Source organism: Ruditapes philippinarum, unplaced genomic scaffold (genome assembly GCF_026571515.1).
Source record: "Ruditapes philippinarum isolate M1 unplaced genomic scaffold, ASM2657151v2 ctg2524_1_1_1_1, whole genome shotgun sequence".
Lineage (NCBI taxonomy): Eukaryota > Metazoa > Mollusca > Bivalvia > Venerida > Veneridae > Ruditapes > Ruditapes philippinarum.
The window spans coordinates 61,757-75,671 of record NW_026863009.1 but is presented as its reverse complement, the minus strand read 5'-3'; the positions used below and the strand labels follow the sequence as shown (position 1 = coordinate 75,671).

Sequence of the window (13,915 nt, the reverse complement as noted above, 5' to 3'; positions counted from 1 at the left end):
TTAACATCACACTCTCGTGGGGTATCGAGCGCTGTTTTGATTTCATTAACCCGTTGGATATCTAAATTCTTAACAAATGCTTCTTTCATATTTTCGTTCCATTTTGGGGGTTTAGAAGGAAGCTGACGCTGTACAGAATATTGTTCCTGTAGGGGTTCTTTAGGACATTGTGGGGCAGAAACTGTTACATTAATCACATGTTATTATACATATATATCATAACAAAAATCTACATCGTTAATAATTGCAGTGCATATTAGAAGCTTTTTATTGTTTGATATGATGTAGATTATGGTTTATCGGACATTAATTTAGACATTTATTGTCGAGATATCCGAAAATATGAGGTTATTGATTACATGTATACATGAAATGTACTTTAGAAACAAATGTGGTTGCGTGATAAGAAATACTTTATTTCTAAGGAGACAAACATGTAAAATCAAGCCAAATTGTAATTTTGTAAATAAAACATCTTATCTTATAGCTGTAATTACGTAAAATAAAAGTTGATGTATTTCGAAGGGCAAATGATTGTAAATAATTAGCCTTGGCAAATGGTATAAACTGTAATGAAGTGTTTGATAGAAAGAAAAAATCGCCACAAGACAATCTGTTTTTGCAAATAAATGTGAAAAGAATAACAACTGCGTGTAAAAAGGGCTTCATAATATTTTAAATCCTTCTTTTTATTGAACGATTTAGTATGAATAAAATTAAAATGCAAATGGTCCGCATTCTTATTAAGTTGGGAGTAGACTATGACGTAGAGGGCGTGTCCATTTCTAAGATGACGAAATATGTCGTAAAACTCGTCATCCACAATATTTTATTATACCAGTATATGTGTATTTGATATACTGTTAAAGATCCTGTAACACAATTTATTTATGGTTTTATATTATAAATATAATGCTCAAATGAAGATTTAACAATATTGTAAGTCCCAAAAAGCATTATTTGTAAAGATATTACCGAATTTACATTTCATGTTAATAAAGGGAGGTAATTATAAATCTATTTTTTATAAACTTAAGCCTAAGTCATTTTTTTTCAATAAGAAATGAATGCATATATGTAAATGATAACATATAATGTGGACAAATATTGGTAGTACATATTATGTTTGTAATTGTTTGAGAAGCATAATTATACACATATATAAAGTTTCTCTTAAGTGTAGTATCAACCTTAATTACAACATACAGGATCTTAAAAGCGGTGCGAAATATAAGAAAGCACTCACATTTTAGGACTATGAAATAAGTAAAAAATAGAAATGTGTTTGAAAAACACAGGAACCACAATTTTATACGTTAGAACACAGATACTTTTGTGTAATATGAATATTAATGTAGATTTTTAACAGCACACATCTATGCACGAACTGACAGGGGTACAATGTAACACTTTATGTTCCCTTGAAATTATCATGGCGGGGGTATGATAAAAAAGTAAGTTCAAAGTATGCCATGATTTCCCCGATGAGACGTGTCTGTTATTATGAGATAAAGTTGTATATATGTCATTTTACAGACACATCTACAGACATATCAATATATTAAGATATCAAGATGGAAATTAATGAATGCACATATACAAATGGCAATGGTTAATATATATTGAAAAAGATGGATTATTTTATCTTATCTAAATTAGCGTCTAGCCTTTTCATAAAATTTCCCTACAAGTTATATTATTACGATAAAAATGTCTCGGAATGTGGCTTTACAAAGTTCAGGAGGGAATTGGGATTTGAATTTGTTCAACATAGATACATTATTTTCTTCAGGAAATTGTATATTGTATATGTCACGTAGAACGCATTAAAACATTAATATAAACTAGTCAAACCCTTCATTAAGGTTTTAATTACATCGTGGTAATTATACAATATGGAATTTCACCATTGAATGACGACTATTTTCTTTATTAATAAGATATAATACTTTTAAAATGAACGCTGAATCTCCTAAAATCAATTATCCCCTATTAATTTGTCATATTGTATGTCTTATACAATACTTTTTTATGATTTATGTTATCACTGTATGCTCTAAAAATGAAATCGAATCTATAAAACGCTCTTATCTTACACTATCGCAAGTAATCTGGTCAGATTTCTTAACTTAGATTTCCAAAAAGAGGCTGTGGATCGGCTAAAATGAGCAAAATGTCTCGCAATAGTCGGTATGATATAAGATGTCTATTGCTTATCTATTGCTCACTTATTTTTAATCATAGGAGTATTGACTTCCTTTTGAAGGCTCAACTATGATGGTGAGGGTTTGGGGGTGGGGGTACCTGTTCCAGTAAGAAGATGGTTTTGTATGTATATTTTAGTAAATACATAGGAGTGTTTCAGATTAAGAACATATACATTTTTCCTTCTCAAAAACGAACAAACGCAAATATCTTCTAAATATACCCCAATATTATAACTAATTTAAATGATGTGCTTCCTTTAAAACACACCAGGCTTATACTTTTGATGACTAAATTATATCTTATAATTCTTTATTTCAGAAATTGTAAGTCGTTTTGGAAAATGTTAATATAACAAATTAACATTGTGTTGAAACTGAGATGTTTTAATCCTGGCAATAAGATGTGTATCATTGTTATTGAATGTATATTCGGGAGACGACTCGCGATGTGTAATTTGGTAAATGTCTTCAGCGTAACCTCCCTTTGATTTAAATCGAAAAAGGAAGTATAATACGTGTGGGATTTACATATTCACTTTTCCAAAAAGTGAACTAGAACATTTTATTCCAGATTTTCTTAAAGAAATGGCGTCAAACCGAATAGGACAGGTAAAATGAATATTTAGTTACTATAATTTTGGATTTTACAAATTAGAAAAGTGTCACACTTAATTTAAAGTCCATTGAGATATTTGTGAGCAGAATATGAACTAAATCGAAAGTAGATTTACATATTGAAATTGATTTTTAAATTGCAACCAAAATAACACATAATATTAGATAAACTAGTATATCATATTATAATCTATATATAATATACAATGTATTTTTAATGTATACTAAGAATTTTAAGACTTTTTCGTTTAAAATTATAAACACTAAAGGTATCGACCCGGTTTTGATTAGCCTATTTGTGTAAACTGATATATAACGGATATTTCGCGTAATCGAGTGTTACACTTTACACGCAGTTATTTGTCGACAGTAGGTCAATGTTCAAATAGTTTTATCTATAAATTTATGAAATATCTTATGAAAGAGAAAGTGAAGATTAAGTATTTTGAAATTTGTTTTTCCTGTGCCTTTACTAAAGAACGATAAAATTCTATTTCTAAACCCCACTATATAGCAAATTTTCTGAAAATAAAATGTATGAAATGTAAATTTGTAGTTTAAAAGGTGTATTAATATTTACATGAAACGCTTCGTATGGTTTATTTCAAATAAAAATTAAAGATTAAATTATTATATTTGCATTCTTCTTTAACTTTCATAAATCTTCAGGCATGCTGTTTTAAATATCGTAAATTACGACTTACTTATACATGAAACAATTAGCTTAAGTGACATCTTTAGTCCGATATTCTATTTGATCTTACATTAAAAGTTGTATCCCTTTCAATCTAAGTACGACTTCTTTGTTTAAAGCGACAATATCTAAAAATATTCGTCACTTATATTATACGTCAGCTATCATTATAAATCAGCTTCTTAAAGGAACTCCACTGAGGTCCAAAAACTTCAAAATTTAAGATTAGTTTTAATTTGAGCCGCGTCACGACAAAACCAACATAATCGGTTTGCGACCAGCATGGATCCAGACCAGCCTGCGCATCCGCGCAGTCTGATAAGGATCCATGCTGTTTGCTAGCAGTTTCTTTACTTGTTATAGGGTCTGTTAGCGAACAGCATGGATCCTGATCAGACTGCGCGGATGCGCAGGCTGGTCTGGATCCATGCTGGTCGCAAACCCATTATGTTGGTTTTGTCATGACGCGGCGCATTTCTTTTTTTAAATAGATAAAGTGGGGCACTTAAAGCAGAAACATATGCAAAGGATAATTAAGAAATATGATCAGACATAAATTGGAAATCGTTTTGTTGTGCTGTTCGTAGCCCATTATGAGTCAAAAGCATATGCAACGCTTTTCAAGTTTAGGCAATTTTAAAATATTAGAATTATTATTCTGAAAAAAATCAGAGTTAGGGATTGATCTGAACAAAAGTTATTGGTCAAGACTAACATCAATTGAAACATAAATGTCGGAAAATTATTTCCAGTCCCGTCCTGTCAAAAAACTCAGTTGAGTCCCATTAAACTTAGTTTGGAGCACATAATTATTATTATAACAAAGCATCTAAAGTCGAACAGTGCATAATGAAAGGGTAACGCTTTGAAAATGAACACCTTTTCTCATAATAATAGGATAACGCTCTAAAAATGAACAACTTTTCCCATAATATATGCTATTGCACAAAAAACGAACAACTTTGTCCCATAATAAAAGGATAACGCTCTCAAAATGAACAACGTTTTCCCAAAATAATAGGATAACGCTGTAAAAAAATGAACAACTTTTTCCCAAAATGATACAATAACGCTCTCAAAATGAACAAATATTTTCCATTAAAATAGGATAACGCGCTTAAAAATGAACAACATTTTCCCATAATAACCTTTTTTCAAAATAACGCTCTAAAAATTAAAAACCTTTTTCCTATAATGATAGAATAACGCTCTTAAAATAAACAACTTTTTCCTATAATGATAGGATAACGTTCTAAAAATGAACAACTTCTCCCATAATGATATGATAACGCTCTATAAAAGAACAATACTTCCAAATAATGATAGGATAACGCTCTATAAAAGAACAAAATTTCCAAATGATAATAGAATAACGCTCTCAAAAAGAAAAACCTCTTTCCCATAACGATAGAATAACGCTATTAAACACATTTTCCCAATAATGATAGGATAACGTTCTAAAATGAACAACTTTTTCTTGAAATATTGTACGGTACTTATAATATTACCAGCATTTGCATCCAATTTATTGTCTTTTGCATTGTCTATACTTGTATATTTTTAGTTCATGAATAAATGATGTGATTCATCTTCGAGTGTAACATTTTATACATTTTTCATTTTCAGGGTGCAACTTCAATCCCAGTTCGAGCGGGAGCGTTAAAAGAACGCATGTTTGTTGCTGCAATTGATTTTGGAACAACATATTCTGGATACGCATTTCAAGCTCGTGCAGACTTTACTACTGATCCGTTGCAGGTAAATTTCATGTAATCGATTCGAGATATTAAGATTATTTTTCCATATTCATGCCTGTGCAACTTTCTTTAATGGTGAAAAAATGTAAGTTGATTTTTGCATTATAATAATATAATTAGTACTAAGAACACCAACAGTAAAGCAGACATATAGAATACTAGTATAGTTATGTTGACTTTTGTTCTACAGATTACAACTTTGTCTTAAACTATATCAATGCATGCGCACTGCTTTTAAACTGATGCGATAAATGTACAGTCAAACCTGTAAACAAAGGCCAGCAAAGGGAGAGACCGAAAATGGCATTTATAGACAATTGCTCTTATTCTATTTTTATCCCCCGCCGAAAAGGCGGCGGGGGATATAGAAATAGTCTCCGTCCGTCCGTCCGACCTTCCGCACTCACAGGACAGTAATTATGTGGCTAGAGGGACAATAGGTAACTGTTCTTTCTCTTTGATGTCATTCATTCCGTAATGCTTTTATATGGCTATTTTCTTTTGTGTGGCTATAAAGAACAATAGAGAGAACAATAGAGTAGCCACATAATTACTCTCCTGTTAGAACGCCCGTTCTTCCGTCCGACATTTTTGTCCGGAGCATATCTCTAAAAGTATTTGAGTAATCAACTTGAAACTTCATAGGTGGAAAGACCTCTTTGAGGAGGAGTGCAGTGCACAAGAATGATAACTCTACCCTGCATAATTTTTGAGTTATTGCCCTTTGTTATTTTTCAAAATTGATTTTTGTCCAGAGCATAACTCCAAAAGCCTATGAGATATCAACATAAAACTTCATAGGTGCATAGATCTCACTCAGGAGGTGTGCAGTGCACAAGAATGATAACTCTACCTTTCATTATTTTTGAGTTATTGCCCTTTGTTATTTTTCATACTTAATTTTTCACCTGAGTGGAGCATAACTCAAAAAGTGTTTGACATATCAACATGAAATGTCATAGGTGGATAGATTTTATTGAGGAGGAATGTTGTGCACAAGAATGATAACTCTTCCCTATACATTTTTTGAGTTATTGCCCTTTGTTCTTTTTCATGCTATTTTGTCCAGAGCTTATCTCAAAAAGTATTTGAGGTATCAACTTGAAACTTCATAGGTGGATGAATCTCATTGAGGAGGAGTGCAGTGCACAAGAATGATAACTCTACCCTTTATAATTTTTGAGTTATTGCCCTTTGTTATTTTTCAAAATTAATTTTTGTCCAGAGCATAACTCAAAAAGCCTTTGAGATATCAAAATGAAACTTCATAGGTGCATAGATCTCACTCAGGAGGTGTGCAGTGCACAAGAATGATAACTCTACCTTTCATAATTTTAGAGTTATTGCCCTTTGATATTTTTCATACCTAATTTTTCACCCGAGTGGAGCATAACTCAAAAGTGTTTGAGATGTAAACATGAAATGTCATAGGTGGATAGATTTTATTGAGGAGGAATGCTGTGCACAAGAATGATAACTCTTCCCTGTACAATTTTTGAATTATTGCCCTTTGTTCTTTTTCATACTATTTTGTCCGGAGCTTATCTCAAAAAGTATTTGAGGTATCAACTTGAAACTTCATAGGTGGATGGATCTCATTGAGGAAGAGTGCAGTGCACAAGAATGATAACTCTACCCTGCATAATTGTTTAGTTATTGCCCTTTTTTTATTTTTCAAAATTAATTTTTGTCCAGAGCATAACTCAAAGGGCCTTTAAGATATCATTATCAAACTTCATAGGTGCATATATTTAACTCAGGAGGTGTGCAGTGCACAAGAATGGTAACTCTACCTTTTATAATTTTTGAGTTATTGCCCTTTGTTATTTTGCATACTTAATTTTTCAATTCAATTTTTTTTCTCAAAAAGTATTTGAGGTATCAACTTGAAACTTCATAGGTGGATAGATTTTACTGAGGAGGGATGCAGCACACAAGAATGATAACCTACCCTGCATTATTTTTCAGTTATTGCCCTCTGTTATTTTCAGCCATCAGTATTCACATAGGTTTCAAATCTGTAATCACTATAGCCATCAGTTTTCATTACCAAAAGACTTCTTAAAATGGAATTATTCTGCTGTACTACATATACATTCTTCCAATGAGCAAACACATTCGGCGGGGGATGGCCATGTTGACATGGCTCTTGTTATTATTATTATTGTTTATTTATTTTTTATGGGGGGGGGGTAGGGGGTACCTTGTTCTTTTTAATCAATTAACGCTGGTCAAACAGTGGTCTTTATTTACAGGGTGATCTTTATTCAGAGGTGGTCTTTTACACAGGTTTGACTGTAGTTCAATTTATTTTATGCTTAAATGATTTACTTTAAAGTTTATACATTATATTATAGTTCCATTGTGTAGAAGGGACATATCAGCCTAAAGAGACACTTTCAGAAATCTTTATCTCAGTCATAAGTGTGTTTTGTTGTGTGTGTCTTTTTAATACAGAAATAAATAATAAATAATCACTATTGTATCTCAACAGAAAATCATATCAAACAACTGGAAATCCTCGGTACCTGGTCTTTCACACAAGACACCAACTTGTATTCTATTCGATAAACATCAACAATTCCATTCTTTTGGTAATGACGCTGAACAAAAATACAACGAACTTGCAGCAGATGGTGAAACGTGGAATTGGTACTTCTTTAAACGATTTAAGATGACTTTGTATAAGGAAGAGGTAAACTGAAAAAAATGTTCTTGCCTTTCGATTGATTATGCTATTTATTTAAATCAACATGTATGCCAATCATTGTGCTAGACAAATAGCCATAATATATTTCTGTATGTGTCCATAAAAAGTTATGATATGAACCGTTCATTAATGCATTTGCAAATGATACATTATGAACAATTTGAGTTTGAAATAAGTTCATAGAATTATATAACGTGTATATAAAAAGGAATTGTATTAGTTTTGTTTTTTAGGCTTTGTCACGCGACACAGTTGTTAGAGATGACAAGGGTATGGACATGCCAGCTATGATTGTGTTTACAGAAAGTCTTAAATACCTCAAGGACCACTTGATCAAGACGCTAGAAAAAGACTCTATCGATATCAGACCCCAGGATATCCACTGGGTAATCACAGTGCCAGCAATATGGACAGATTCAGCAAAACAGTTTATGAGAGAGGCAGCAATTAATGTAAGAAGCGAAACATAAATTTATGTCCTAGATTACTTTTTAATATCTTTGATCAAAAGGATGCTTTACGTACAAAAGCATACTTTTACACGCACGCACATGCGCTCGCGCGCACGCACACTTACTTTTACTTGAGCTCACAATTACTTTCAAAGTGTAAAGCAAAAAAGGTCAATAATTTACATGCAACCATACAGATATTGAAACGAAAACGGTACTTTATTTTAACTTATTTGATAACAGACTGCATTGCATCTTACAGGCCGAGATACACACAGACATGGTTTCATTGAGTCTTGAACCCGAGGCAGCTAGTTTGTTTTGCAGATATGTACCCGTGCAAAGAGTTACTGGTGTCAGTCAAGCAGAAATTCGAAGTTTCAGTATTGGAGACAAATACATGATTCTTGACTGTGGTGGTAAGACTCTAAGTTACAATCACGGATGCGTTTGATTATAAGACAATGTTAAAATAAATAAAATAGAAATAAATAGAAAAGTCATGGGGACATTTTTTCTTATTATTTCAGACATTACATCTAACGAGTAGCGTTATTGCTATAAAGGTATTTTATATTGTAAAAGGTATGGAAAGAATGAATAAGTGATTTGGAAAGTATGTTATAGTATTATAAATTAATGGCTCAAATTAAAACCCAGTGTTCTGTAATTTTCTTTTAATTGATATTGTAATAATGAGGCTGTAAATCAATCATAATATTTTCACCAATAATACATATTTGAGATGAATATGCTTCCTTCTAGCCTATATTCGTTAAAACTTTGTCTATCTTCAGGTGGAACTGTCGATATAACTGTACATGAAATACAGGAAGACAGTACCTTAAGAGAGCTTGCAAAAGCCAATGGGGGAGAATGCGGTGGTACGCAAGTGGATGAAAAGTTTATTTCGTTGTTGAATGATTTATTTGGCCCGGATGTCATGGAAGTAATTTGTCAACGCTTCAGGGAGGATTACCTTGATGTGATGCAAAGCTTTGAAATAAAGAAGAGAAGAATTTCTCCTGACTTATCTGGAATAGAAACTATAAAGATACCTGTTTCATTTACAAATACATACAAGGAACTGAACAATATAGACATTGCTAACAATCCTAGTATTCCGCAACGTCTGAAGGGTAAAGTTACGTTCACAAATGATAAGGTACGAGTCGATGCAGATGTTATGAAGGATCTTTTTACGGATGTATGTGAGGAAATTTGTAAACAGGCGAAAGAGTTTTTCAGCTCTATAAGGGAGCATAAAATCGACAAAATTCTGATGGTGGGCGGTTTCAGTGAATCCGAGATGCTTCAAGTTAAGGTAAGAAAGACTTTCCCAAGAGTAAAGTTGATAATACCAGAGGAAGCTGGTCTTGCTGTTCTGAAGGGGGCAGTTCTGTTTGGGCACAATCCAAAGATGATTACAGCACGTGTATGTAAATATTCATACGGGATACGCGCTTTCAAGCATTTCGAGCCCGGGCTAGATCCACCAGAGAAGAGGGAGGTCCAAGGTGATTTAGTCCTTTGCAAGGATTACTTTAGTAAGCATGCAACAATTGGCCAGGAGTACAAGACAGAAGAAAAAGTTTACACACAAGAGTATGTCCCGTCTGATGATAGTGGATCGAAGTTAGAGGTCTGGGTATACACATCCCCTAGAAAACATCCATTATATATAGACGAAGAGGGAAGTAGGAAAATAGGCGAAATAAGCATTCCATTACAAAACACGAAAGGAAAAGATCATCCTGTAAAGGTTCAGTTTGAATTTGGAGACACAGAACTAAAGGTTAAAGTCAAGGACACAGTGACGGGGCAAGAGAAAGATGCAGACTTTGATCTCTTGAGACTTTAAATGTGAAGTTCATGATATGTGTGCGTATCAAACATTCCACATTTAATAATCTTTACTGAACAGAATGTTTAAAATATTTTGAAAATTATTTAAACATTACCAAATTCGTGTTTAATTTAACGTCCTTATCGGACATATGTTCATCTGATAGTCAACAGAAAACGTTCTTTTCAACATATTGTAGTAATTTACATGATCAAAACGATAATTCAAAATAACCCAGCGTTTAACAGACACAATGACATTGAAACATGCGTGGCTCCTGATGAGCGTTTTTTTGTGTTTTTTTATGTTGTGTATTTAAATAAATAAATTATGTTCTTGTTTAATTTACTCCCGATGATTTAATAACTAAGATTTTTTTTGTAGATATGTCTATTAACATGACTGTGTGATATACTAACGATATATATTTTCTTTTGATATATTAACGATATCCATTTAAAGCGGCCGTCGGCTTTTTTAAAATTCAAATATGTAATTTTTAGATAAGTCGTTTCGTATGATTGTCAAATCAGAAAAATTAAGGTTGAAAATGAAATTTGCCGACGATAAAATGCAAAAACATTAAGGATAACTCTCGATACCTCTTATCTACCGGTCCAACCTCTATATTTAAATGAGTAAAGCGGACGAATCGTTTCCCGTCTTCTATTTATAGAAAAAAAACGTCACTGACACGTTATAAATAGCTCTCGGGACGTTGTCTTCACTTTTACAAAATGAAATTACTGAAATACTTACTAGTTTGAAACAACAACAAATTGCTTTTGCAAGAGAAAATAAAAACTGAAGGCCGCTTTAAACATTTTAAATGTATATTCTGGATATCCATTTACATGACTTGTATATTTTATGGATATCTATTTATATGTGATATATATTACCGGTTGTTAAATGTTTATATGATTATTAAATGTCATGATTTGGCAATAGTTTTGCACAAAATTAACACTTATACCGGCATTCTGATTGGCTAGCTTATATTATGTAAATACGAATAACATTCTATGCCAGTATTTAGTTTGCAATTTAGCAAATACATGTATCCTGGTTTCTTGTAGCGTCATTGCTTGAAAGTCGTTAGCTGCATGTTTATTTGTTCATATTCTAGAATAAATTGATATCCATACCTGTACATTATGGATAAATACGTTTACTAGAACTAAAAAATATTCACGTGTATAACACGTGCATTGAATGTCATGTTTTATATCGAACAAATGTGATGATTTCTTTTCTAGACCTTTTTTTTGAAGATATTGAAATATTTTCATGTTTACCTAAGTAAAACAGTATTTTAGAATAAATGTAATTATTACATTTCTTTACCGCATTTCAAGTCCCTTTAATATTTTACAATTGATTAAAAAGCAAACAGGTGCACGAATATGACTTAAAGCAATAAATTTGTATTCCACTTAAAGTAATTATTTTTATCTCAGCTTTGTAAATATATCATTGGTGTACTTTTACAAACAAATAGGAAATAATGTCGTTTTCTTCTTTCTGTAATTATGAAAGATCTGGAATGATATTATTGGTGTAAAACATTAATATTGAATAATCAAGATATGCCTATGTATAGATTGTTGAACATTGCAAAATATTAAGTTATTTTCATATTTTCTAACAAAGAATGCCTGTTTCAAAAAGAATGTGTCACATGCATTTTCAAGACTGCAATATTGATAACTTGTCAAATTTTTTGAACTATAAATACTTAAGCAATATTTTTGTTTTAAAGCATAGTCAAATACAAATATAGGAATTCAGGATAACTAAATTTAGATTATAATTGCTAAAGCTGGAAATTAAAACTGGAAAATTTTAAAAAATGAAATATGTTTTTTTTTCCTTAAGGTAAACTTGTTATGCTTTCGATTGCAAGAATACCTAATTTAAGGATAACACAATAGATTAATGAAATTCGTTTTTTTTCCTTTTACATCTTTAAGATATCTTGTTTCTATTTCGAATATTTTTTCTTTGCAAGATTCTTAAGGATCAAGAAAATTGATTTTACTCTTCATTTGTGAATTGTCTTTATATATAACTATATATTTCATTTCTTTTGAGACTCTAAAACCGAGCCTTGATAAATGATTAACTATTGTTTTTCTGCAATTTTGAAGTTGATATTTTCTTTAAAGAAAAACAACAAACACATGTTAAAGTATGCCTATTTTGTTGTATTATGAACATACATATATACTTTTTGTTGTATTATGTACATATATATATACTTATGCGTTCGTGTATATAATGTTTTGTGTACCTAAGGATTTTTAATATTACCTCCTTTACAAATGCAACTAAACTGTATTTAATGTTAAAATCTTTAAGATGCAGTTTTTCAAAAAATCTTATTATACTCTTTGGCTATTAAGATATCATTTCTTTCTGTCATAAGTATACAAGTTAATTTTTTTTTCTAACAACTACTAGCTTAATTTCAAAATGAGTATATATAAACTCAGTTTCATATAATATTAAGTATTGACGCTAATATATCAATTCCTTACAAATGCAATTTATCTGTATTTAATGGTAACATCTATTAAGTGCAGTTTTTCAAAAATAAATCTTTTTTTTTTACTTTTGGCTATTAAGATATCATTTCTTCTGTCATTAAAATACAAGTATAAAAAACATTTCTAGCAGTTACTTTCTAATTTCAAAATGACTATATATAAATATGTATAGACTGCAAAGTTTCTAATCATGTTAAGTATTGACGCCAATATATCAAAAGTGTAAGAAATATAAATGCTTCAATTTTTTATTTGTAGTAAAATGGTCTTGGTTAAAAGAGGTTTATTGTCAAACCTTTTTGAAATATTAATTCAAGTATTTTTTGTTGTGTATTCGTTTTTTGTATTGTATGTGAGACGCAATCTGCCATAATGTTAATGATGTTTTTTGGTTATATTTTAACTTATCTCTTTTATTTTTTCTGCATTACTTCAATATGGTTGAAAGTAATATAAATGTCTTATCTCTGAACTGTAGAGGCCTGAATGGGTCTAAAAAAAGATCATCCGTTTTTCATTTTTTAAAACAAAAACAGTGTAACATTTATTGTCTTCAAGACACACATTTTACGTTAGATATGTACAAAAAGATATACTGTGAATGGAATAATGAGTGTATTTTAAGCCCTGGAACATGTAACTCCAGAGGGGTAGCGATTCTTTTTAATAATAACATTGACTACAAAATCCATAACAAATTTATTGACCCAATTGGAAATTTTATAGTATTAGACTTAACCATTGAAGGGCAGAAGATTACTCTAGTAAATTTATATGGCCCAAATACTGATAAACCCGAATTTTTAGCTCACCTGAGCATGCTCAGGGTGAGCTTTTAGGATCGATGATTGTCCGTCGTCCGTCGTCCGTCGTCCGTCCGTCCGTCGTCCGTTCACATTTAGTTGTTAACACTCTAGCGGTCACATTTTTGCCTCAATCATCATCAAACTTGGTCAGGATGCTTATCTAGTTGATAGCTCGGATGAGTTCGAACATGGGTCATCTCGGATGAGAAACTAGGTCACAAGAGCTAAAAATAGAAAAACCTTGTTAACACTCTAGAGGTCACATTTTTGCCTCAATCA

At 31.5% G+C, this 13,915-nt stretch overlaps 1 protein-coding gene across 1 annotated transcript; it reads left to right on the top strand.

Annotated features, from left to right (window-relative positions):
• The first annotated feature begins 2,697 nt into the window (after positions 1-2,697).
• LOC132720866 (heat shock 70 kDa protein 12B-like) lies at positions 2,698-12,121 on the top strand. The gene is made up of 6 exons (XM_060705091.1): positions 2,698-2,816; positions 5,143-5,274; positions 7,768-7,968; positions 8,217-8,435; positions 8,698-8,854; positions 9,233-12,121. Exons 1-6 carry the CDS (start codon positions 2,793-2,795, stop codon positions 10,294-10,296), a joined length of 1,797 nt encoding a protein of 598 aa, XP_060561074.1. The 5' UTR covers positions 2,698-2,792; the 3' UTR covers positions 10,297-12,121.
• Positions 12,122-13,915: the final 1,794 nt, after the last annotated feature.

Bases quoted from the DNA above. Each gene is read 5' to 3' on its own strand.
- LOC132720866 (XM_060705091.1), top strand. From the start codon at position 2,793: ATGGCGTCAAACCGAATAGGACAG. The intron at 5,275-7,767 runs GTAAATTTCATG...GTATCTCAACAG, and splicing joins TTACTACTGATCCGTTGCAG to AAAATCATATCAAACAACTG. The intron at 7,969-8,216 runs GTAAACTGAAAA...TTTGTTTTTTAG, and splicing joins TGACTTTGTATAAGGAAGAG to GCTTTGTCACGCGACACAGT.